General features: G+C 40.0%; 1 protein-coding gene across 1 annotated transcript in view; it reads left to right on the top strand.

The window, feature by feature from the left end:
- The window catches only part of CR1 (complement C3b/C4b receptor 1 (Knops blood group)), a 296,948-nt gene that overhangs the window by 196,984 nt on the left and 72,088 nt on the right, over nt 1-27,876 (top strand). The window contains exons 41-44 of the mRNA XM_061630611.1: nt 5,543-5,725; nt 11,665-11,856; nt 15,834-16,036; nt 17,958-17,978. Of these exons, the coding sequence (XP_061486595.1) occupies nt 5,543-5,725; nt 11,665-11,856; nt 15,834-16,036; nt 17,958-17,978 (599 nt within the window). The remainder of the gene's footprint in view (nt 1-5,542; nt 5,726-11,664; nt 11,857-15,833; nt 16,037-17,957; nt 17,979-27,876) is intronic.

The raw sequence follows: 27,876 nt of genomic DNA, 5'->3' as shown, positions 1-27,876 counted from the left end.
ACTCCTATTAAAAACTTGCTTGATTGCTGGAATATTCTCTGGATGCTTTGCTCTAGGTGCCCCCACCTTCAGATATGAGATTAGTGGTTACTGGGGCAGATCCTTCTCTATAGTAATGCTGTGGTTGTGGAATGCCCATGTCTCAAATAATGTGCCAGGTAAATGCCCCTAAATAATGCTATTAGCAAACTTGTTATTTTTTCAGGACATTTACTGGTATTTGTTGTTTTAACCCCTTTTTGAAGAATAATTCAACAGTATGGAAGTCGTAGAGTAAGGCTGCAATCCAGTACACACTTACTTGGGAGTAAATCCCATTGAACCCAATGGAGCTTACTTCTGAGTAGACGTGTATTGGATTGCAGCCCAAGAAACTAATATCATTAATGTCACTGCTGATCTTACTTCTTAATCAGTCTTTGTTTTATAAAAGGGATATATTTTTATTATTCAAAGACTGGGAAGAAGAGGGTTTATATAATTTGTATGTTGTTGTAAACCACCCAGAGAACTTCAGCTATGGGGCGGTATACAAATGCAATAAATAAATAAACAAAATCTTATGTTGGGGTCAGACCTAAATTGGGATATGAATTAAAAACACAGAGGAACAGAACTATATGTGGTTTTAGATTAATTTATTATGTAACAATTCTTGAAATGATTAGTCAGGTTCACCTGATCTCTTGCTTTAATGCAGAGGTGCCATTGAGCTTCATTGAGGTTATCCGTAGCATGTCTGTATTAAATATTCACATTGATATTTAATTTTATTTCAATTGCTTCTTTTATTTCTTAAGTGTATTTTATTATATTACAGTTTGAATTCTATGGAATGCTAATTATAATACAATAAAATATAAGAAATAAAAGGAGCAATAAAAATACAATTAAAAAGCATACAGCATCTAGCACAGCACATTACAATTGCTTCAACAGGCAGAAAAATCAGTGAGTGGTTTGCCAAGACAGTCAGCAATTTTCATGTGGTCAGTGCGGGGGGCATGATTTGTAGGGAACCACTGCTTTAATGGACTCCTTGGTACATCATGCTACAAAAACAGGAAAGATCTTTTATCAAATACCTCTGGAAGAAACAATAGGAACACATGAAGGTTTAAGGAAGGTCTGGGAATATGACGTGCAAGTGGAAACTGATCCAAGTAAATGGAATGCTTCATTGTGCAAGGCACCTTTTAAATCATTTTCAGGTAAACTTAAAGAGAGCTCCTTGAAAATAATATTCCACTGGTATCTCATAAGGGTGTATCACTCACACCCTTAGTAGAATGTCAATACATTATCAGGAAACTGCTGCAGGAGGATATGGGTATGTTTTTTCACATGTGGTGGCTGTGTAGGAAAATTGTGGAATATTACTGGCATACTATATTTAAGGAAACAAATAAGATATTGAAATAAACAATTCAACCAACTTTTAATTGGCCTTATTGATTATATTTGATGGAACACTAAAAATGGTGATACATAAAGAATTGATAATGTTCCAGCTAGAATTATAGTTGCTAGAAACTGGAAGATTGTGGGGAGCTGGCATTAGGGAATATGGAATGTAACACTCATGGGACAATGTATGCATAACGGTAAAACAATGTAGGATCTCCTTAAGGAAGACATCACATCCAAACATTATTAATATTGTTGTGCTGTGTAGTTTTGATTCTTGTGTTGTTGTGTTTTATATTTATTGTATTGTTAATGCTTGAGAAATAAATAAAAATACATATTTTTTTAAAAAAAATAAACTATTGGTGTGAATAATAGTTGTATTTTTTTATACCCTTCATTTAAGGTTCAGATTAATTGGGCACCGTACTAATGAATGCGTGCATCAAGGACTAAATGCCAAGTGGAGTAATTCACTTCCTCATTGCGAGTGTAAGTATATTAACTTCTGTACAATTTTAAAATAAGTTTTGGTGATTAAAACTGCAGCCCAATACACACAGTGTTGTAAGTAATCTATTGAACTCAGTGGGATTTACTTTTGCATAAGCACTCATAGGATTGGGCTGTAAGTTTGGCTCAATTAAATAGTTGTTTCATCCATTTTTAAAATATAACCTAATGGATGGAATTTTCTGAAAATCTCTATGTTGAGCTTCTCTGCACCAGTTTTCTTCTAATTCCTATCTTGCTCCATGAGAAATGAGGATTTTAAAAAAATGGTTCCACAAAAATATGAACAATTCTTGCATATGAAATGCATTGTTATACTTTTTATATGCATATTATAGACATAATTTGAGGTTTCCTAAAGTAACCAGCACATAAACATACACACAACATGTCCGTGTGTGTGTAAAAATTACAAAATTATAGAGCAGAAAAATTGTACCACGTGGTGTTTGACTCTTATAAGTATAAATACCCATGTTTAAAAATAGTTTTGCATATAATTAATTGGGCTCTTTTTTTTTAATCTTACAATGCACAAATGCCTCAGACATGAGCTGACACTCAGTGCAAGAGGTCCAATGCAGGTGCAAAGCTTGATTGGGTTGAAACCACCAAATTCTGTGTATAAATCTGTAATGATACTATACAAGTAAACAAAATACATTTTTTAGGAATATTTGTTATTTAAATGGCATGTGGGTGCAGAAATGTATAATAATATGATATGCTCCAGTTGTAATGATCCTTAACTGCCTACAGTTCTATTATGTGAACACATACTGGCTAGGGATGCACATCTGTAGTTTTGTCAAACTAAGTAATATTTATCAGTTGTTTGGTGGTGAGAAGGAGGAGGAGGAGAACTAGAGTGAGCTCTTCACCCAACTGCTTGATCAGATTGGCCCTTTCACCAGTTTTCAGACAAGAGATATGTTCAAAGCTTCAGCAGCTAGATTGGGGGAATCTTTGCATAGAGAAGGAACTTTACATTTTTTACTGGACTTGTGAAAAATAGAGTAAGAATTCTCTCTCTCTCTCTCTCTCTCTCTCTCTCTCTCTCTCTCTCTCATAAATAAAAATACAAATGAATGTACATATAAATATAATGAATGAATGATTATATTTACTTTCCTTTAAACTCGCTATATTGGTTAATTTTACTAAATGAACTAATCTTTAATATTGAAGGTGTCAAATACCAACAAAATATGGATTTAACATGAATTTAAAATTTCTTTTTAACATTTATGCTTTCAATTTGTTGTTGCTGTACCCAGTTCCATACATCTGATGAGATCAGTTGCCTTAAATCCCTTTCCCAGTTATTTTGTTATAAATGTCTGGATGTTGTCAATGCTTGTGATGATGCCACAGAGTTGTCTCAGAAGTCTTTTTGCTTTTCTGACATTAACATTTCAAAATCAGTTCTCTTTCTCTAAGAGGACCGTGTTTTCTCACTAGATGATTAGCTATGTGTCTTCTGTAAAGACTGAAATAAATGATGAGAGTACTGACTCATTTCATTATGGATTCAGTATTTAAAATTTCATCTTTGAATAATTTTCTCCATTCATATCAGTATATTATCACACCATGGTTGGAAGTTGCCTAAAGGGTTTTGTCCTCTAATTCCTCAGTGTAGCATAATGGCTGTGAGTGGTGACAGTCTTGAGCTGATTTTTCCTTTATATCTACTCCAGATACTAAGCTAAGTTTTAGTATGTGGATTAATTTCAGTCAGGTTCATGCCAAATTCACTTCAGTGCAACGTATATTTTACATTTCTATTGATACTGAAAAGTGGTTCTAAATTCAGTCTATAATCACTATATGTGTGCACACAATACTTATTTTGAGAACATCAGTTACAGATCAATAGCTTCTTTGTTGTAGGCTTCAATCCTATACGCACTTAATTGAGAGTAAGGGCTATTGAATTCAGTGGGTCTTGTTTCTGAGGAAACATCCTCTGTTGGGTACTTACACTCTTCCTAATAATTATAATGTTTTGAACAACTGAAATTATATAAGAGAGGGATGTCTTTGATGCCTTTTTTACTTTACGTTAGAAATGCCATGTGGTGAAGCATTATGGAAATTTAATCCACTAACTAAAAATTGCATGAAAATTATGATGACCCCCAACACCAAAGTAAATCAAATAATTTCTCATAAGATATTGTCAGTGACACTGGCCAGTGGCTCTTATTTATTTGAAACTCTTTCATCTCAAGTGGTTACAGTTTTTGAAAGAGGTATGTGACATTGAAATAATATTTAAAGGAATATATTTCTTGTGCTTTAAAATCTGAAGTAGACACACTGAGATGATAGCATTTCACTAGTAACTTGCCTTCTCGTGTTTAAAGCCCAGGACCATAATTCATACATACATAATTCATACGTAATTCATATATAAAATATTATTTTTTAGCCAGCGTTTAGCAAAATATACTACTTTGTAAATAGTATGCAAGCAGTGTTCCATTTCTTAAGTGGAAAATACTGTTGCACTCAGGTTCTGCGTATGGGCTCCCATAGGTATCTGGTTGGCAACTGTGAGAACAGGATACTGGATTAGATGGGTCTTTCGTTGAGTCCCCAGCAAGGCTCTTCTTGTGTGCTTTATGTGTGTGTTTTTTAAAAAAATATTCCTCATTTATCAACTGTTGCTTGGTGCCAAATTTGGTGCAGGGGAACCAGCCCATTTAGCATGGGAAAAAGATCTGGGCTCACCTTTCTGAGATGCTAATCAGAGTTTATGTAGTCTGGAGTTCATGTGCAAGACACATCAACAATCATAAAAGAGAGAATGCTCAGATTAATACATCACTGGCACCTCACCTTGGTTAAAATGTGTTTTTTAAATCTGTATATTTGTTTTTAATGTTTCTAATTGTTGTAAACCGTCCAGAGAGCTTCAGCAATGGGGCGGTATATAAATGCAATAATAATAATAATAATAATAATAATGACTTAGTTGTGCTAATAATGCAGCATCCCCCTGCTGGAGGGGGTGTAGTGCCTGTGAACCTCTTATTCATTTATGATGGAACTGTGAGAAGGTGAAGGGATTCTGAGCCAAAGTTTTTGCTACAATTAAGCAAATGATAAAACAGAAGATTGATCCTGACTTGATCTTGTGCTTTTGTCTATTTTTGAGGAGGAGTCTATGGTCCCTAGGTTTGTAAAGCCTTAATAATTAAATATCTGGTGGCAAGGCAGCTAAAAATAGCCAGAAACTGGAAAGGAGCTGATCATCTTTCTTTGAGGAACTGACCACAGACTTTGGAAGTTAGTACTTGAGAAAAAACTGACACAAAAATATAAGAAAGATAGGGGAGAGCCCTCTCCAGACAAATTTGTTGATGTTTGGTATTCCTTAATTTGTTTTGCTACAGAGAGTGGTCAGGATCAGAAACTACCCCTAACTTCTTATCATGTTGTGGGGATGTCCTTCTTCATGAGTCCTGAACTCTCCTGATTTCTCTCCATGTATTTAGTGAATTGTACTGTGATTCCTTATTGCTCTGCTGTGACAGTGATTTTTTTTGTTCTTTGTTGTTTATATAAACATTTCAATAAAAAATATTTATATAAAAAAATTCCTGTCCACTTTCAGTGGTGAAGTATGAAGATCCAGTAGCTGAACATGGAATAAAATTAAGTGGGTTTCAAGATTCGTATGCATATGACAACAATATTACATTTGAATGTAAAATTGGATACTTCATGATCGGAAGTTATTTCATTCGTTGTGAGGACAACAATACTTGGGTTCCTAAAATGCCATCCTGCAAAAAGAGTTAGATTTTTTTTAAGTGTTTATTAGCACTCATTCATTAGTGAAAAGCCACAGAAAAACACACCTTCAGAAATACATTATATTTAAAAGTCGTAAGGTGAAACCTATAATCTGCCCTCTTCTTCCTGGGGTTTGCTTTGCTTAAGTAGCATAATGATAATAGCATAGTAATCACACAATAATGACAGGCAGCCCAAAGCTGAAAATATTTTTAACACATTTAGCAATTGTTTTCCTGCATATGTTATCCCTGAGAGAAAGGACAGGAAATAATAGCAAAAGCACCTTTCTGGAGCAGATATCTTGGCAGATACTATAAAATTATGATGGAGAAGAACTGAGGAAGTCCAGGCAACAAATGATCCAAAGTGGCCACCCAGATGAGGCCACTGAGTAGAGTGGAGATATCAGTTCTGGCAAACTATAGCATGGTAGGATGTGAGGAGAGGCAAGAAGAGCTGGAAGCAAGAGACCAGCTAAGCTAGAAAAGGAAGATGAACAGAAATGGCAAATTTAGGGACAGGTGATGTGGGGGGCATGGCAAATTTAGGGACAGGTGATGTGGGGGGCAGGGTGGAAATGAAAATGATAACTAAGAAGGAGCAGAGCACCTTGCAGGCCTTTTTTCAGGCCATGCACAGACATAGCCTTTGAAACATATTTTTAATCCTGCAAAGTTCCTTAGGGGTGGCAATTTGGAGCAGGGAAACTGCAGGTGATGAAAGAGTTAAACAGCTCCCCCTTCAGCATACACTTCTGTGCTCTAAGTTCTGACTACTTGAAAACTTGCTTTTTTAAGATCAGAAAGGGCATTGAGCCATTGTTAAATGTGTAGTATGTCTTTTATCCCAGAGTATGCCTTGCATTATGAACAGATGCCATCAGTGATTTCTAGATTTTATTTATTTGATTCCATTTATAAATTGCTCCCATAAAATAGCTCAGTAATTTCAGGGATTTCACAGTAAAAACATGAGAATGAAAAAAAAATGTCATGTCTATGTTATGTAGTTCTGATTACGATATTCTGTTATATAGTACTGATTGCTATATTGCAAGTGGTAGGGAACCTTTTCGGCTGTAGGTCAGATCCTTATGAGGATTGACCTTGTGGGCAAAACTTGACAGGTGGGCAGGGTAGCTTATCTGTCAATCACATAATGTCATTGTGACATCACGTGGCTGGCAGGTAGCTTGTTCTGCAGCTTGCAGCTTGGAAAATGCAGCAGAATGAGCATTGCAACTAGCTGTCAAGAGTCCCGTGGAACATTCCTGAAGTAATGATGATGAAGAAGAGGAAGATGCAGGATGAGACTCAGGGAAGGGTCCTAATGCTTTGCAACAAGAAAGTGCTGAAACAGAAGGGTTCAGCACTTTTGACAGTGACAGCTTCACCCCCTTAGCTCCAGTTACAGCAGAAGGACTGCTGGCTGATCAAGAGCCAGCCCCTTCTCCTCTTCTCCATCCCCCTTCATCCCAGCCGCAGCTACCACACACACCTCCAGAGGAGGAGGATGCTCTATCATTATTAGGCCTTGTATGTGCCCCCAGGAGAACTTCAGACCATAGTTTTGAGCAGAGCTTGGAAGTAATCCATTACTTTTTTGAGGAATGAGTGGGTAATTCCTTTACATTTTGATTGTAATAGAACTAGGAGTAATTTTATTACTTTTCTGGAGCAATTGTAATGTTTCCAGCTTTACTTTGAGGCATTACTTGGGGGGGGGAAGCAGGGGAAGTCTTTGCTCCTCTGATTTGTGGATGAAAACCATGTGCTTCAAATTGGGCTTCTGTGCAGCATCAATCTTCCGTCGTGCTCTGTGGGTGGGTAGGAGGCGATGAGGGTGGAGGTGGAGAGTGAGACAGGGTAGAGTGGAGAAAATAATTGTTTTAAAAAATGGACAGTGATGGAGAAGAATGGAGTGGAGGGAAAAAGGCACCGGAGGGCAAGAACATGGATCAAGAAGGAGAAGGAGGCAGCAGTAGAATAGAGATAAAGAACTGTGGAGGTGATGAAAGATGACTCTGTGTGTGTGTTTGTGTGTGTGTGTGTGTGTGAGTGAGAGAGAGAGAGAGAGAGAGAGAGAGAGAGAGAGAGAGAGAATACTGTGTTTGCACTTGGCACACAAATTGGCCTCCACCACCCTCTCTGGCTACTGTGCTGCATTTGCAGTATTTTAACTTAGTTGGTGGCAGGGCAGGGTCTGGGAGGTGGTTAAGTGAGAGAGATTATGTGTGCTGGCTGAGTGGGGGGGATTGCACTTGTGGCCTCTGCCTCCCTCCCCACCTCCCTTACCAGTGGAGATACCACCATTGCTATTTTATGGATAAAAAGAATTATTCTACTACCTCTGTATGTGTGTGTTTATTTTTAATGTTGTTTTGGGCTACTTGGATATGCAGCAGCCAATGTAGGTATTCTTTTTAAAACAGTAACTGAAATGTAATTGTAGTGATTACTTTTGAGAAAAAGCAACCAGTTACTTTCAGAGCAATTGTAATTGTAACGGTAACTACTACTTTTTGGGCCATGTAATTGTAACTGTAATTTATTACTTTTTAAAAGTAATCTTCCAAGCTCTGGTTTTGAGGCAGTGGCATGATAATGCTACCACTAGCCACTTTTGAAAGTTCAAGACGCTGCAGGCGCTTACACTAGAATTTTGGTAGCCCTGGGTCTACTAGAACCTCTGCCTATGCCCAAGGGTCTTGGAGAAAGGTGACGCAGGATTTTATCACTGACCTACCACCCTCACAGGGAAAAAACTACCATCTTGGCCATGGTAGACTTGTTCAGTAAAATGGCTCACTTCGTTTCTTGCACTGCTGTCCCTACTGCCAAGGAAACTGCCCAATTGTTTATTAAACAAATATTCTGGTCACCTGGCCTCCCCAACAGTCTGGTCTCAAATAGGGACCCTCAATTTACAGCCTGTTTCTGGTGTGTGTTACTGCAGTTGCTGGAAATTGAACTTTGATTATCATCTATACACCATCCTCAGACACATGGGCAAACAGAGAAAGCTAATGCCATCCTTGAGCAATACCTCTGCTGTTGTGTCAAGTACCTACAGGAAAACTGGATATCCTTGCCACCTCTGGCAGAATTTGCGTAAAACAATTCAGTACACTCCTCTACCCAGCTCCTTTCTTTGCCAACTATGGCTATCATCCATGCTCCTTTCAGAATTCTACCTCTATTCTGGCTGTCCCTGCAGCTACTGAATATGTCCAAGAGTTACAAGCTATGCAACAGATCCTACAGGAATAACTGGAGAGAGCCAAAGCTGCCTACAAGTGGGCAGCTGATCAACATTGGCAGACAGGTCCAGAAATTAAAGTGGAAGATTGAGTATGGCTCTCAACACGCTGCCTGCCATCCTCTACCCCATGCTACAAGTTAGAAGCAAGATTAATGGGGCCATTTGAAGTAGCACAGATCAAATCAGTGGCCTATCCACTATATTTGTCTGCCTCAATGCAAATTCACTCAGTATTCCACCATTCACTACTGACACTAGAGAAATGCCCTCACCCCTGTCGGGAGTCTCCTCCTGCACCAATACTGGTTGATGGGCAAGAAGAGTATGAGGCTGAACAGATCCATGATTCTCACCATTGCGGGGGAGCTGCAGTACCTGATGCACTGGAAAGGCTTCAGACCAGATGAACATTCCTGGGAAGCCCTGTCTGATGTCCACTCTCCGGAATTGGTGAGGTATTTCCATGGACACTATCCAGATAAACCTAAACCTCAGGACTGGGGGGAGGACTTGTATGGGAGGGTGGATGATGTCGTGGAATGTTCCTGGAGTGAAGAGGAAGAGGAAGATACAGAATGGAACCCAGGGGAGGGTCCTAGTGGTTTGCAACAAGAAAGTGTTGAAACGGAAGGTTTCAGCACTTTTGATAGAGACAGCTCCTCCCCCTTAGCTCCAGTTACAACAGAGGGACTGGTGGCTGAGCAAAAGTCATCCTCTTCATCTCCCTTTCACCCCAGGTGCAGCCGCCATGCAACCTCCTCTAGAGGAGGATCATCTCGATGAGGTGCCATTGTTGTCATTGCCTCAGACATCCAGACAACTGCAATGGCAGGCTCAGTTGGCCTCCACATTTCCAACTTGAAGGAGCGCTGTCATGTGCGTGCATTCCCATTTTGTGACATCTTCCTCACGCAAATAGAAAAAGACTGCCCAAACCTTCTTAAGAGTTGTGAGGGGGGGTGTCTAATTGCTGTGACAACGTCTTAGCTTTGAGTAGTCATGTTTACTTATGCTGTGTAGAGATGCAGAATCTTGTGTGACCTGTCAGTAGATCCATGAAGTGCTCTAAGCTGAAGTTTCTCATTAAACATACTGGAGAAAAATATATCGGAGAGTCTGAGTCTGATTCCAATGGACTTGGTCAGGACACTAGCCCTATGTTCTCTGAGGTTAGAGAAGGCAGAGTATAGGGCTAGCAATGTGCTTTTTTTCTCTGCTCCCTTGGGGTGGGGGTGGGGAGAAGGAAGTCTTCATTTTACAGCTTTCTTTGGCTCTGTGTGCCTGTTCCCTAATGGGAACAGGTGCATGCAACCAAATTGAACGCAATTTAACTTCCACTTGTAACCTATCAAGCGGGCATTAAATCCTGCTGCTTTGGCTGCAAGTATCTCTTTCTTGTTGGGAATAGGCATCTGCAGCCAATGCAGAATTGAACCCTGCCCTTAACCACCAAGATTGACAGGTGTGTGTGGATTGGGGAGAATATCCTCATAGGCCAAATTGGATCCCCTGGCAGGCCAAGACTAGCCTGCAGTCCAGAGGTTTCCCACCCTGCTGCTTTGTTTCACCATTCATTACAGAGATGCATACCTTCCAGAAATTGAAATGGAGGCTATACATCCTATTATTTAAACTTAGTTGGCACTTCTGTTGTTGTTTTTTAACTTATAAAATATTAGGATGGAAGCTGCCAGATATAAATAAGATCTTCAGGATGGCATATCATAAAAACCAAAACAAAATCTTAATATTACAAAAACTAAATAGTGGAGAGAGGGCCATAAACAACACTGCCATAAATGTATTTTAAAATAGGGTTGTTTAATCTGAAGGATTAGAAATGGTGTATTGTGGTTTTGTCAATTAATCAAAAGGTGGCTTCTCTCTTAACAATCTCTAGATGGGTGCCCTGTTAGACAGTCGCATTCCCCCCATAAAAAATACCCTGAAGAAAGTTGTGGCACCTTTAAAAGACTAACAAATTTATTATGTCATAAGTGTACATTCTTGAACAAAAGAAACATCAAAGGGAAATGCTTAATTACAACTTATGAAGAAGTTCCGTTCTATTACCAATATTGAGAAAAAGGGTTTTGATCCCACTACAGGGATTAATTAAATTACTAATGTCAATGGGTGGAGTCTAAGTCATACTCTGAGTAGACCCATTAAAGTTAGTGGGTTACTGCGCCCTCTTGTAAGCATACAGCAGTACACCATTTATACAAGCTTAGAGCAGCTAATATCTCCTCTGCAGCTGTGTGGTAAAACCAAGGACTGTATGTTATGATATATAGTTGCTTCCTAGGAGCATTTTAAACTTGTTTCTTTTACATGTATCCATAGAGGAGGTATTAGCTGTAAAAATTTAAGAAAGAAAGAGGCAGCTCTCAGACCACTTTCGTAAGTATAGAGTTTTTCCAGGAAGGGGGGGTAAATTCAGGTGTTTTTAAAGAATTTTTCCTGTAAAAGATCCACCCACAAATGGGGTAATACGGAGCAGGTTTTGTGAACACAAGAAACTGGCATGGGACAGAAATAGGTTGATCTGCCATCCCAATTACCTTCTTAGAATTCTAAAAAATTCAGGTACATAGCTCAACTATGAAATAATCTCTATGTACTATTGACCTTTTTATTTTTACAGCTTCTCAGGTTTTATTTTTCTTATTACAGTTACTCCACATTTATGCGGTGCACCAGTAATTCCCAGTGGGAAAGTGGAACCACTGAAACCTCAGTATGCAATTGGAAGTACAATTTTTGTACACTGCAATCCAAGCTGTTATTTTCCTGATGAAACCATAGAGATGAGAGTAATATGCCAAGGCTACAATTTGTGGGACCCTCCAGTACAACCTTGTTTCTGTATGTATAAATCCAGCTCAGAGGTATTCACATCCTAAGTCAGATGCGATCTCACCATTGTCTAAATGCTCATCTGCAATTCATAGGGTGAATAATTCTGTACGATTAATTATTCAATAGCTTGCTTTTCTCAATGAACTTCCTAATTATAGAGCCTCAAAAGTGGCTGTATACTATAGCCAGCGTGGATTTTTCACATTCTGCAATGTTAAATTGAAAATACCCCCCATGCCATTCTGATGCTTCCCATAAGCTCATTTCAAAACAAAACCTTACAAAACATATAGTCCTGAACTCAGAAATGCTTGCTTAACAACCCTGTCAATTTTCATGGCGATACACAAAACAGTCAGAGAGAATTGAGAGTTCAAAGTCTAAAAAGAGAGAAAAAAACCTCATCCCTTTTGGACTTTTTTCTCTGAGAGTTCTCATAATCTGTTAAAATTCATTAAAAATCAGCCATGTTCACAGAGTACCTGTAATCCTAATACTGACCTTGCCCCATACTCTGACCTTCAACTTCTTCAGTTTAAAAGTTAAAAAAACGCCTGGCTGATTTTTAATTAATTTAAGAAATTCTGGCTGGAAGCCTATGATAACGCGGGACATGCTCAGTAAGAACCAACTGTCAGTGTTCTAAAAGCCTCACAGCTGCTGGGCTTGGCTAATCAGGGGGCCACATCCACACCAGACTTTGATTTCACTTGAGAGAGTCATGGCTTCCCTCAAAGAATCCTGGGAAATGCAGTTTGTGAAGGGTGCTGAGAGGAGACTCCTATTCCACTGACAGAGCTTCAGTGGCTAGAGTGGTTTAACAGTCAGCCACTCTGATTGAAGCTCTGTGAGTGGAACAGGGCGTCTCCTAGCAACTCTCAGCACCCTTCACTAACTACACTTCCCAGGAATCTTTGAGAGAAGCCATGACTGCCTAAAGTGAAATAAAGTCCTGGTGTGGATGTGGCCAGGGACAGCTTTGCTTTAGATTTGGGTGGGAGGCTACATGGGCCTGCTGTAGAATAAAAAGTTGGGGGAAATGCAGAAAAGCAATGATACTGTTCACAATGTTTTCCTTTTGCTTTCTGCTATATTTTTGGCGCCTTTTGAAGACTTTTCATCTTTTAACAAGCCTTTTAGGTTCAGACCTATCCCAGTCTGCGTCTGTGTTAGAATTGCTTTTAATATGTTTCTTTAATAATGTTTTTAACACTTTTTTTAAAAAAAGATGTTTTTAAAGCTTTTTAAAAAATGTTTTTAACATTGTTTTGTTTTAATGTATTTTAAGGTATTTTTATGATGTTTTAAAGTGTTTTTATCATTTCTGTTTGCCACCCTGGGCTCCTGCTGGGAGGAAGGGCAGGATATAAATCAAATAATAAATAAATAAATAAAGGAAAGGGGCTTCCCTTCTGCCCAGTACCCACCCATCCAATCTCCCCCCCTGCCCCTCCCCGCCCCTCCCCCAACTCAGTGTGGGACTATGACCTGGGAGACAAGGGTTCGAATCCCCACACAGCCATGAAGCTCACTGGGTGACCTTGGGCCAGTCACTGCCTCTCAGCCTCAGAGGAAGGCAATGGTAAACCACCTCTGAATACCGTTTACCATGAAACCCTATTCATAGGGTCAATATAAATCAGGATTGACTTGAAGGCAGTCCATTTCCATTTCCAAACATGATTGCACATAAATAAATCCCACTGAACTCAAAAAGTATGCAAACAATCAAACTCACCCTCCCTTCTCCCTCCTATTCCCTCCCTCTTGTCTCCCCCTTTGCCCCTCCCTCCCCATCCCCTTCCAGTCCCCTCCTTCCCCCTCCCCCCTCCCCTTCCCCCCATGCTCAGTTTTACCTATCTTAAGCATGATTGCACGGAAGTAAATACCATTGAATTCTATAAGCCTGCAAATGATCAAACCTGCCCTCCCCTCTCCCTTCATTTGCTCCCTCCAATACGGTCCTTCCCCCTCCTCCTCCCCCATGGTCAGTTTTTCTTATCCTAACCACGATTACATAGGAGTAAATCCCATTGAACTCAATAAGCGTACAAATGATCAGACCTGCTTTTTTCCCTCCTTCCCCTCTCCTCTACCTTCCTCTACCTTTGGTCTGGATTGGCACTGGGGAAAAACGGTTCTTGTGCCTTTAACAGCTATATGGCAGGTATAAATTCAACAGGTCATGCCTTTTTTTAGTATGGGAAAAGTTTCACCATGACTACTCTCTAATCTTGTCTTATGCCATATCCCCTTTGTGGCCATTTTGTGACTTTTTCCACCAGCACACTCTTAAAATTTGAAATGTACTCTCTGGTCCAAAAAGGTTGATGAGCCCTGTCTCAGTACTTACCAGCAATACCACAGCCAAAGCCAACTTAAATTAACAGGGTAGAACATAATTGAAGTCTGTCTAGTAAGAAACCATTGCCCTCCTCTACTAGGCTGAATAAGAACCTGTGGTCTATTATAGCACAGCATAAATTAGGACTCCAGCATAATGGCAGATTATCTCAGCAGGATGCAGGTAGCCTCAGGAGGATAGACACTAGAATGCAAAACCATTCAATCAATCCAAGGTCACCTAGGGGACCCCTCCCCCCGGTTGACTTTTTGTGACATCTGGCCACAGACAATTCCAATGCTTCTTCCCAAGATTCCAGACCTGAGAAGCAGAAGGGGAGGCCCACAACTCTCCCTAGCACAGGGGCCTCCTATACACCTATCCCCTCCATTGTATTGCAAGCCAGAATCCTGTGCAAAATCTGCAGAGAAAGAGCATCTGTCATCTTGATCATTCCTACTTGCTGAGCAGGCAATGATTTCCTGTAACAGTTGTCAGTCTTTCTACTGTTCCATCTACCTCCAAAGAATAATGTACTTTTTCAGGATCCCATTCTGTATCTAGATCCTGCTTGGCTCAACCCAGCCACCTGGAAGTTGAATGCTAGTCTCTAAAGCCGCTTGGCTATCCAGCCATGGTAGTAAAAACTTTACTATCTTATAATGTGGCTCCACCAGTCAGATGTGTAAAGCCACCTGGAAGACCTTTACCACGTGGAACCAAAGAAAGAAATTGGATTACAGTCATATAAGTATTAATGAGCTTTTGACCTTCCTTCAATAATGTCTCAACAGGAAGCTCAGGTTACTTCTTTTGTCGCTCAGGGCTTAGCCTCTCAGCCAACACCACCATGTGAAATGCTTCCGTGTGTGTGTGTGTGTGTGTGAGAGAGAGAGAGAGAGAGAGAGAGATGACATTTTCTATATTAAAAGAACAAATGCTCAGATTTCAAATTATGAATATGTACCTGTTTTAACTTTCTACCTACATTCCAAATATAATTCGGACAACTGCTTTGTCCAGCAACTTGCCAGGCCTTCCTCATAGTTCTAGGTCCTCAGTTGTTTCTAAACAAAAAGCAATATATGAACTGTTTTGTTTGTGTGTGGTTTACTTGATTTTGTTAAATGGACAAATTAAAGTTGTTACAGATTATTTCCAAACCGTGTAATACTATACAAGTCAATAAATCATCCTCAGTTTATTTTCTCACCATGTAATAATGCAGATGTGGGTGCCATTGGTATGAATACTGCAATGTGTCAGGCCAGTCACCTATAGCTACAATTGATCTGGCCACCCCAAACCACAGTTTTTCTCCGTGGATGCCCCTAGGCTTTACCAAATGGTATACTTTATTAAATATGGTGAACCAGCATTTTAATTCCTCTTCAAGTAAGTCAATTGCAGAAAAGCAATGCACCATTATTAAAGGAACCTTGTTTAGCAGCAATTAAAAGATACAAATCACATGACAGGATTTTAAAAAATGTTTTGGTGACGAAACCTTCCTTATGTTGAAAATCAATGTGCAACTTTTGCAATATATAATAATGGTTTATTAAACTCAGCTGTGAAAGCTTTTGGAAAATAATATTACTGTGTGATTTCTTTATTAATATTGTTCTTTTTTTTCCAGATAGAACTTCACGTGACATTGCTGAGCTGTATATCAGTAATGGAAGAATAGTCCATGGGCTAAAAAAGGGATATGAGCCTAGGGATAAAATTATTATTCGATGTAATGCTGGCTATTCATTGAGAGGGTCAGATGAGATTCGATATATTGGTGGGAACAAATGGTTGCCTAGTGTTCCATCTTGCTCTCTGAGTATGTATAAGGTTTGTTAATATATACCAAGACTTGGCTGCTCAGAAAGTATTTGTCTTTTCCTGTTCCTCATATTTTCCCTCAAATAAGAGTTCTCCTTCCTTTCATTATATGTAGTTGCATAACTTTAAAGAGTAGGCGGTTCACCTGGCAATAGTGCACTGAAAGTTAAAGGATTAGAAGGCACTTTATGAGGTCGCTTCTAATTCCCCTAATTGATGATGTGAGCTGGAAAAAAGCCTCAGTGCTCTTAGCAGAACCCAATTTTAGCAATAAGGGATAATTTACTGCAAGATAAGTTTCATTGCTAGTAGCTCTTAAATACAGATCTGGGAGTTTAAAAATGCAATGTTAAAAACAGTTAAAATAAATTACAATTAAGAGAACATATATATATCAGATGTCAAAAGCCAGGACAAAGAGCTTGTCTGTCATCTGCTCCTAGTTTCAGCCTCCTGAAGCTGTCTTACTTTAATTAGTAAACAAATTACATAAATCTCAGTACCATATCTAGTTTTCTCACATGCATCACATCTGAAAATACATTAATGTTGCAATATTGTAGATTTTCTTGGGAGGAAGCACTGCTGAACTCTGGGCTTACTTCTGAGTACACAAGCATATGATTAATAGTAAAAGCAAATGTATATGCACATTTGCAAACCCAATACTATGCACACCATCCTCTCATTTGGAATTTTATCTTGCATATTGGCTAGACAATCTTGTGTACAGATCTTTCTCTGTCATGTCTTGCTATAAACCACATTAGTCCAGTCAGATTTTTTTGGGGGGTGGGGGAGGTTATAGGTACCTAGTAGGAAAGAAGCCATTGCCCTCCTCTACTAGGCTGAACGAGAACCTGTGGTCTATTATAGCACAGCATAAATTAGGACTCCAGCATAATGGCAGATTATCTCAGCAGGATGCAGGTAGCCCCAGGAGGATAGACACTAGAATGCAAAACCATTCAATCAATCCAAGGTCACCTAGGGGAGCCCCCCCCCGTTGGTTGTTGTTTCTCTCTTGAGGACAGAAGTTGTTGTTGTTGTTATGAATTATTATTATTATTATTTATATCCCAATCTTCCTCCCAGTAGTAGCTTAGGGCGGCAACCTGGTGCCTGTAGCAGTCTAGAATCATGTTTTTGCCTATAATACTGATCTGAAGAGGCAGACAGCTGAGCATTTTGGCAGGGCAATGAAGGTGACTTCAAGAAGTGGATTCTCAACAGCTGTCTTCTAGGCAGCACAATATAGCAGAATTTAGAATGGGGTGCATCAAGGAAATGGTTCACGATAAGAATGTATACTACTAAATCAGGACTGACTCAATGAGCTCCAGATCTTAACGCACAACTGGAATTTTCCTTAAGTGGATAACATCTCAGCAATGAGCTGAGCCTTCTCTGCACAGGTTTTGTTTGTTCTTTCTTGAAGCACTGTTTTCTGCAGATTGAAGGAGATGATAATGAACTTGATTCCAAGCCTTCTGAAGGTCTGGGATTCCCAAACTCACTTAATATGGGTGGAAGATCCCTTAAGTGCTGTGTAGGGAGAATCTGTTAGTGATTAGTGTAATCCATGGTTCTTATTAAACAATTAGGTTTACACCTTTACTATTTAAAGAGGAAATTTTACCTAAAAGAAAAAAAGATTTGGGAATGATGATTGTTTCATTCTTTTCAACTTACATGCTTTCTAAAATTAAATATCAAAGGAAAGTTCAGACTCAAGTTTAGGGTGTATGTTTCAGAATAAGTGAAACATATCTACCAGCTATACTATGGAACCCACCTTTAGCTGCAGTTCTGCACCTAATAACTTGTTTCTAGTATCACTGTTGGTCTGAATGAGTTGCTCTTCTTGGTATAATTAGTATTAAACATTTGTTTTGAGAGATTCAATCATCAGAATATTTTTCTCTCCTAGGTGTTTTCTTCATACTACTTATAACTGGTAAGTAATTTTTTGAAACTGCATGGAAGAAACATGAAGATGTATACATAAATATAGGACCAGTATTTTATTTCATTTACTTTTTACAATAACAAAATATACTGAGGTCATAGAAAACAGGGTACTATCTACCTAAACTTATTTTAAACTCATTTATTTCGGCTGGAGAGACAACTATATGCTTAACTTCCCCATTGAAACCAATGGGACTTGAATACATTAATACCTGTTCTTTGGCAAAGAGTAACATTTTGTTGTATTTTGTAATCTCCAAATTATGTTCATTGAAAATTATTTTGATAAGTTAGGTGCCATCATATCTATATAAAAAAACTGTTGGTGCACTTCAGTCACATTTGATAATTTGTATCACATATGGAGGATCAAGCATGACAGAAATAAACCAAATGGTTTCTGGCATTACCCCTCCCTGTTCTTGAATCCAGAGGCCTGACCTTGCTTGACTGGTCCCCAATCTGCTTACAACACATTTATGCAACAAGCCACCCCCCTGCGACTAGCCATCCCCATCCACTACCTTATTCCTCACCAGGGAAGAATATGTTCAAAATTACACTGGTTGCTAAAATGACCATGTTTGTTTTGGTCCCATTTTGAAAAAGATGGGTGTCATCCTATTAAAATTAACACAACCTCTCCATGTGCTGAACCATCTTTTTAAATACTTTTGCCCTCTCATCAATAGAAAAGTCAGTGGTGGGTGAGACAACAGTATGGGCTATGGTGGGGATCAGGATGCAGTGGTTGAGGGAAGATGAGATGGAGTCCCCAGCCCTCCAGTTCATTTCTGAGCTCTGGGTGGTGGTAGGGGAAATGGCTAGAATGAATAAAAACAGATAAAGAGGCTGGGGCTTTCCCTTTACCTCCAGCCACCCTCCTGTTCTAACCTGCTTACAAAATGTCACTGGTGTTTTCCTAATTAATTTTAAGCAGGAATGCTGGGTTAGGCAACAGTTATCTCTGTTTACTTCTACTAAATATTTATAAAACACCAGTAGTATATATAGTCTGTTATCTTTCCCCACCTTGCCTATTCTCATCTGGTGGTCTAAAACAGGTTGTGTTCTGTTTTCTGTGTTTTTAAAACATAGTGATAAATTCAGAGAGCTCACCGGGGCTTGGTTCCATGCAAATATATTTATGATAGTGCTGTAAAACATTTTTTTCATAAGAAGCAATGTGACTAAATTTTCTGATTATTTTACTTAAGGTTCACACAAATAGTGATTCACATAATAGTATTATCTGTGAAGTTGTAACACTGGAGATTTTGGCATGATACTTGTAGTCTGACATCATCTGGATGGTCACAGGTTCCCCATCCCCTGCTATACATAGGATTTCATGAAGCCATTAGAAATAGGGCTGTTTCAAATAGCCTTATGAAATCACTATGTATAGTAGGGATAGGGAACCTGTGACTCTCCAGATGATATTGGATTACAACTCCCATCATTCCTAACCATTGACATACTTGCTGGGGCTGATGAGATTTGGAGTCCAGCACATGTGAAGGTGATAGTTTCCCCATCCCTGACTGTACCTTTCACAACCCAAACATAAATATGAGGATTAATTATGATGTTACTATTTCAGCATCAAATGGTATTCATTTCATTTTATTTAACATTCAGCTATGAAGCAGATTGCGTTTAATGCTTTTAGTAATATTTTTAAGAACTTTTCTAAAACTTTTAAATCATGTATCAGTTTTCTTGGCCTCACATTTTTACTAAGATAATGTGTTTTTGCCTTTAAGCGTTTATATTAATTGTGATGCTATTGGCAGTCAGAAGGATTTACAACAAATGTCGTTCTCTGTAAGGGAAAGACTTTTCTTATTATCAAATTCCTCTTCACATTTCCATTTGCATTTTAAAGACTACTTCACAATATCTACACATAAACGATAAGACTGTGCTCTGTATCATCTGAACTGAAGCACGAGTGTCATTTTTGCTATGAATACACTAAATGGGTAGTTGAGGTAAGTTGTAGTTGCCAATTAGTGAGTCACTGAACATTCCCATTGCACTTGAAATAAATAGATTACGGTGTGTGTGTTTTATTCTATGCACACATACACAGAGGATTCAGAATCCAAACCAAATGCATAGTATCTATCTTTTGGTCCTGTGGGAGCATCTTTGGATCCAAACCTAAGGCTTGGAGTGCTAATCAATAGCTGGTAAAGATTTAATGGGTGACTGCAAATTTCCATTGGTAGCAGTGTGATTTAAAGGCTTGTCTTTAGTTATGAAGGCTCTTTGAGTCATGTGTTATATGAAATGAAGAAAATATTAAACGTAGCTTTTCTTCTAACAACATGTGAATAGCTTTGGTTTTTCCTAAGTAGTTATCTTTCTCTTGAAAAAAGCAGTTGTACATTCTAAAAAGCAGCTATGTTGTGGGTTTCTTAATATGATTCATTAGTTAATCTATGAAAAGTTGTTTAAATAGCTGAATGATAGCTCTAGAGTGCACTCTCATATGGAGAATGAATTATAGCATTATAAGTGTTGGGAATTTATTGTGTGGAGGAACATCTCAACTTAAGTATTGACTGCAAAAATAAGTATGTTCATGTGCAACAGTGTACACATTTTTCCTTATTCAGCCTTTCCCAACCAGTGTGCCTCCAGATGTTGTTGGACCGCAACTCCCATCAGCCTCAGCCAGCATTGCCAATGGTCAGGAAAGATGGGATTTGTAGTCCAACAACATCTGGAGGCACACTGGTTGGGAAAGGCTGCCCTATATGAAGATCATGTAAGGAAAAGTATTGGGAAATGTTTGTCTATTTCTGGGCACAATTTGAGTTGGACTTCGGTGAACAGAAGATTTGTGATCCGCAGGAACAGATATTAAATTAACTCCTCTTCAATAGAAGGTAGCGCCAAAATGGAAAGATTTCATGTCCCCATGAGAGAGGATGTAATCTCCCATGCTTTGGCTGAGGCTTGCTTGGGAGTAAGCCAACAATTTGGGGTAGCAGTACTTAGTGGGGGTGAGGGGAATTGGAGACGATATATGGAAGAAGGCAGGACATGATGATCTAATAGAAATGAAGGCTTATGTTGTACCATTGCTGTACAGAGTGTTCTTAAGATGTGTTGTATCCTAAACTCAAGCAATGAGTATAGACCTGTTAACCCTACCCAAAGGCAAGAGTGTGGGTAGGAGCTCTGAGGATATTACATCTCTGTGGGGCCCCGTTTTCCCTTTCCCCTTTTTATGCTGACACCATCCTTTAAAAAGGTCTTTTTTACAAGGGAGGCAGTGGCCACAGAGCAACAGTTTTTTTTAGCCATTGTAGTTAACTGCCCAAAGCAAGGTTCTACTTGGTTCTACCTGGCAAAGGGTGGATGGATCAGGTACCTCCCAGCACCCATACCATCTGGTGATGCAGGAAAGACAGTTAGTACTTCACACACTCAACTATCTCTGACTACTAAGATGCTCCACAAGGCACCTCCAGTTCTGAGAAGTTGAGAAGACATTGCTGACACTGCTGCTACTAAAGCAGTGATGAAAAAAAATGTGTGTGAGAGACAGATAGGAAGAGGCTGCTAAAGTGGTGGTGCCAAAACAACCAGAACCAAACAACCTTTGCAATCATACTCTCCCACAAACGTGCTTATTGGGATGGACAGTGTGGCAGTGAAAGGCTACATTAAACACAAAGGGGACACTCCAGCAATCTTCAAACAGAGGCAAGCCTATTAGTCTGGGCACAAAACAGTTTGGCAGAACATATCCAAGAGATACATTATCCACGCAGAATACCATTGAATAGCAGGAATTACCTCCAGCCTGGACAGTTTGCAGGAAATAATTTAGCAGTTGACTTCATTGAGTTGCAACAAGATGTTAGCTTAATATTTCTTGAGGTAACAGAATCCAAAAGCAGATGCCTTTGATGTCCTTTCAGTTAAGTAGCTCCAGGGTCTATAATAATGATTTCCCACCACTTCTGCTAGAAGCAAGGAAGTTGCACAAGGTCAAACATACAAGACAGGTTCTGATGGTGATTCCCACCACCACCACACTTCAGTGGCTTAGATAACCCTGTTTCTCATAACTAATTGATTTCAGCACTAGGTCCTCTTAGAGAATTCTGGGGCACCCAGATCTCCTGACCGAGGGAATGTTACTATACCCAGAGTAGCTGCAACTGTGTGTCTGTAAGTTGAGCAATGACATTTCCTAGATACAGGTCTCTCACTAGAAGTAGCTCAGACTATCCTGGCATCTTGCCAATCCTCCATCTTCAAGATGTATGAAATGACATGGTCGGTGTTCCAAAGAAGGTGCAAGTGCCAACCTGTTTCTTTGTCCAGAATATAGATCACTGATGTGTTGGCCTTCCTGCAGGTGGACCTAGACATTGCAGATGCTCCTACACCAGGAGCTGATGCTAAACACATTCAAGAGCCAGGTTGCCACCTTAGGAAGCATGATAGTTGACAGGAGCACTTCCTGTATGGAGCCACTCTGATATCTCTGCTCCCCATCCATATGTACCCTACCTCAACCCTGTCTCTAATTCTGAGAGCACTTTCAGGGCTACCATTTGAATTTTTTCACCCTAGATATTTATTTATTACATTTTTATCCTGCCCTTCCTCCCAAAGACTCTCAAAGGGGATCGGAAAAATAGAACAATTTTACACTTAGCAGGACTCTATATTGATCTGAAATGAACCCAGAATGCTAGGTACTCAGGCTGTTTGTCAGGCCTTGTACAAAAAGGGCATTCAAGGGAAGAAAGTCACAATGTTAACCATCAGCAGAAGGGTGAGAAAATGTATTTCTCTGGCCTACTGATCCAGCTGTCTGCCCCCACCTGCAGGCACCACAACTATTTTCTGTGGGAAATGGCAGCATCAGCTGTCCTGAACACTAAGGTAGCAGTTGAAGATATTTGTAGGGCAGCCTCTTGGGAGTTCCTCCAATTTTGTATGACATTACAGAATGAACAAATTTGCTTCAGCTGAAGCATTGTTTGGAAGGATATACTGTGATGGGAATTCTCATGTGCATGCATAGGAATTTTGCTAGTTGGAGATCCTTTCACTGTCTGCTCCGCTCCCTGCTGACCAAGAACAGAAAGTTGGACTTACTGTGAAGTGTTTTTCTAGTAATTCAGTAGTTGAGCAGACAGCCTGCCCATTCTGAATATGAATTAATAAGGTGAGGTATTGGGGTGCAATTCAGATTTGAACACTACCCAGACAGGTAGTAGTCAGGGTCTTCTTTGGCATCCCTCCTCTTTGTGTATTTCTTCTCTGGTTTTTACTGTTCTGTGAGTGCTGAAAAGTCACAATTATTTTGGGCGGCATTCAACTAAATCCTTGTGCTAGCAGAATGACTTCAACCTTGGTTGAACTGTGGAATACAGAAATGACCTGGGGGGTTGACATGATTGCTCATACGGCTCCATGGTATACCCCATTGCTGAAAGCGATGAAACAATATAGGAGACGGCTTGAGTGTAGATGGAGATGAATTCCTGGTGGATGCAATTACTGGTAAGTGCCTATTGTAAGCTGTGTTTAGGGGCAGTGAGGGCAGCAAAAATACAATATTTTGCTTCCACTATCAAATCATCAATCTTGCGCCCAGCAGAGCTCTTCAGAATTGTCCAGGTGCTATTACACTCTGGCCCCAATGACATGGTGGAACCATCAGAGGCCTGCTGTAATGAATTTGCTAGGCACTTCTAGGATAAATCTTTAGCATCCGCCAGGACTTTGACTCCAGTGTTATAGCAGGTGAATCAAGCGAGGAATCCAGAGCACAGCCTTGTCCTGATTTCTTGGATGAGTTTCAGTTGGTACAGCTTGAGGACGTTGACAAGGTGCTTGGACAGGTTCATGCAGCCACTTCTGTGCTGGATCCTTGCCCTTCTTGGCTAATAAAAGCTAGCAGGGATGGAACAGCCGGCTGGGCCAGGGAAGTGATTAATGCCTCTCTGTGAGAGGGGGTGGTCCCTGGCTGCCTGAAAGACCCTTCCTGGACCCAGAAAATCTTAATAAGTATAGGCTGGTGGCAAAGGTTTCCATTCCTGGGCAAGGTCCTTGAACGAGTGGCTGCAGGCCAGCTCCAGACACTCTTGGATGAGACCGATTATCTGGATCCATTTCAGTCGGGTTTCAGGCCTGGTTTTGGCATGGAAACATCCTTGGTGGCCCGGTATGATGACCTCTGTCAGGAGAGAGACAGGGGGAGTGTGACTCTGTTGATTCTCCTTGATCTTTTAGCGGCTTTTGATACCATCAACCATGGTATCCTTCTGGGATGACTGGCTGAGTTGAAAGTGGGAGGGACTGCATGACGGTGGTTCCACTCCTACTTGGCGGGTCAGCTCCAGAAGGTGGTGATTGGGGAACGTTGCTCGGCACCCTGGACTCTCCAGTATGGGGTTCCGCAGGGGTCAGTTCTGTCCCCCATACTGTTCAACATCTACATGAAACTGTTGGGTGCAGTCATCCAGAGCTTTGGAGTGCTTTGCCATCAGTTGACATGCAGCTCTATTTCTCCTTTTCATCTTCTTCAGGTGAGGCTGTCAATGTGCTAAGCCAGTGCCTGGCTGCGACAATGGACTGGATGAGGGCTAATAAACTGAGGCTCAATCCAGACAAGACTGAGATGCTGCTAGTGGGTGGTTCTTCTGACCGGATGGTGGATGTCCAACCTGTCCTGGATGGGGTTGCACTCCCCCTGAAGGAGCAGGTTCGTAGCTTAGGGGTTCTCCTAGAACCATATCTGTCACTTGAGGCTCAGGTAGCCTCGTTGGCACAGAGTGCCTTCTACCAACTTCGGTTGGTGGCCCAGCTACGCCCCTATCTGGACAGGGATAACCTGGCTTCAGTGGTCCATGCTCTGGTAACCTCCAAGTTAGATTACTGCAATGCGCTCTATGTGGGGCTGCCTTTGAAGACGGTTCAGAAACTGCAGCTTGTGCAAACTGCAGTGGCCAGATTGGTAACAGGGACCAGACGGTCCAAACATATAAAACTGATTCTGACCCGCTTGCATTGGCTGCCTGTATGTTTCCGAGCTCGATTCAAGGTGCTGGTTTTAACCTATAAAGTCTTACACGGCTTAGGACCACAATACCTGATGGAACGCCTCTCCTGACACGAACCCACCCGTACACTACGCTCAACATTAAAGGCCCTCCTCCGGGTGCCTCCTCTGAGGGAAGCTGGGAGTGTGGCAACAAGGGAGAGGGCCTTCTCAGTGGTGGCCCCCAAATTATGGAATGATCCTGCTGACGAGGCGCGCCTGGTGCCAACACTGTTATCTTTTTGCTGCCAGGTCAAGACTTTGCTCTTCTCCCAGGCATTTTAGCATGTCTTTTTAAATTGTTTTTTAAAAATGCTTTTTTTTAATTTGTATATTTGTTTTTAATCTTTTTAATTGTTGTAAACCGCCCAGAGAGCTTCGGCTATGGGGTGGTATACACATGCAATAAATAAATAAATAGCGCATGGGGATTTCCTTCCCTCCCCTTCTCTCACATGTACCCTGCGCTGTCTCCAAATCTTTTCTGGCACGTTGGGGGAAAAAACAAAATAAATTTGGGGGGTGGGTGGAGGAGGAGAAAAGGGAGAATGTTCCATTGTGTAAGGAAAAATCTTTGTGCTGACGGTACATTTGACTTAGTGCTACATTGAGTATAATCTTGAAACTTGTCAAAGAACAGTTCTTATTGGACTATACTGGGTAAGAGATTCTTTAACATTAATTTCAGTGCTGCCTGGTAAGTCTCCCTTGTGTTTGGATGGCAAACAGAGGCCTCCAGCAGATACAACTACTTCCTATAAATTGCAAGTTCTGATTTCATCCATCCTCTGAAAGCCTATCATTTTCAAACTATGTTCTAGAGAGGGGGGCAATAGCTCAATAATTGAGCACATGCTTGGCATGCAAAACGTTTCAGGTTCCTTCCTTTACTCAACTATGTTATTGTAAAAATGTGAAAACTATCTATAAAAATTGATGGATAGCAGATTATGTGAAATACTTCTTCCTGTAAACCTGGAGAGCTGTTGCCTGTCAGCGTAGACAATATTGGGCTAGGGGGGAAATAGTCTGACCTGGTATTTCAGGCAGCTTCTTATGTACTTGAATCTCAAGAGTATATAGTCTAAAGGCACGTGAGGCAACGCCTTGCTGGAACGGTGGCTCATATAGGGCCTGTATGGATGGTGGTGTGAACCACATGTATAGCACTTTGGGTTTCATGATGGAAGAAAGATGAGATAGAACTATAAAAATAATAATTCCTATGTCCTGAGATTCTCCAGAAACTTATTAGGACTTCCTCACTGAGATACCTTGAAAAGCAGCTTACCATCACTACTCATGTGCCCCCAGTATATGCAGTGGCATATGATTCAAGTTTCTCCAATGAAGTCTGAGTCTGGGAGTTGACATCCTCTCCAGGAAGAACACAAGAGTACTGAGCTCAAAGCAAAAAAAAAAAAAGTGTTGCCGAAAGTCGTGTGTGGATGGTATCCGGGTATGCGGAACAACAAAAATTTGGATGCATTCATGGTTTGTGTGAAATTCTTTTACATCTTTACTTTTAATGGTCCCCTGTGGCTTGGATACATGGCTTGCATCCACCAGGAGCCATGTTTTCAGTACTGTGGGCCCAGTTCTGTGGAGCTCCCTCCGAGCTGAGATCAAACAGGCTCTTGCCCTGTTGAACTTTCAGTACCTGGTAAAGTTATTTTTATTTTAGAAGGCATTCAAGTAAGTTTTCTGATTTTATGGTTAGTTTTAACTGATTTTATCTTTGTAATAAAAAACTCTGTATACCACTAGAATAGTAAACAAATAGTAAACGATTTATAAATTGTTGAAATAAATAAATAATATAATAAATCAACCTGTACTCTAAATTATGCTAGTTTCCACATAAGCTATTAATGCCATTATAATTAATTACTTTCTAGTTATTCATTTATTGCATTTAAGCTTCACACAAACCCTGTGAAGTAGGGAACCTGAGAGATGGGTTTGCTCAGGTCACCAAATGAGCTTCATAGATGAATGAGATTGTATTGCTAGATAGTATGTATACTAGCTAATCGCAGTGAACCTCCGATGGATATTAGTTAACAATGTATGATAGTCACCTGGTTATTAAACAGAAAATCTGCTCCAAACAAATACTTCAGAAAATGGAAAGTTTTGCACTCCCTACATGCTCTCTAATTTCAGTTAACAGTTTGATATTCAACTGTTCCTTAAAAAGAGGAATTACTTCACACATGTATTTCATAAAATTGAATACTTTCAATCTTCCCAGTACACTCTCTGATAAGAACATAAGAACTGCAGTCCTGGGTTTTTGTCCCCAACAGTGGCAAACTCACAAGTGAAGCTGATATCCATGCTCTGTTTCCAGCATCTGGTACTCAGACACATTGCCACTTGACATGGGTATTCTATTGAGCTGTCGTGGCTAATAGTTGTTGAGCTATAGCTGTTTGATTTTTTTAGAAAAGGAGATAAAGAGAGAACTATTAATAGAAACATGATTGTGTACTCTTTGTGTTTCCTGATGTTGTTTATCCTTTTTAAAAGCAACATCTTGTGGCAATGAATTCAATAATTTGTATGAAGAAGTGCCTTGTTTTTAATTTCCTTCTGCTCCTTTTTCACCTCCACAATGTCCTGCTTTCTCCAGCTTAAAAAGAACTTCCAGTGTTACATGTGACTGCACCACAATTAGACTATATAATGACGTTATGATACTTGTATTTCTATTTTCAATTTATTTTTAACAATCCCTTTAAAATATTAATTGAATAACAAACACAAATGATGAGTAAACAACTTAAACAAATATACA

This window comes from Rhineura floridana, chromosome 6, assembly GCF_030035675.1.
Source record: "Rhineura floridana isolate rRhiFlo1 chromosome 6, rRhiFlo1.hap2, whole genome shotgun sequence".
NCBI lineage: Eukaryota > Metazoa > Chordata > Lepidosauria > Squamata > Rhineuridae > Rhineura > Rhineura floridana.
This window is presented reverse-complemented; position numbering and strand designations above follow the sequence as displayed.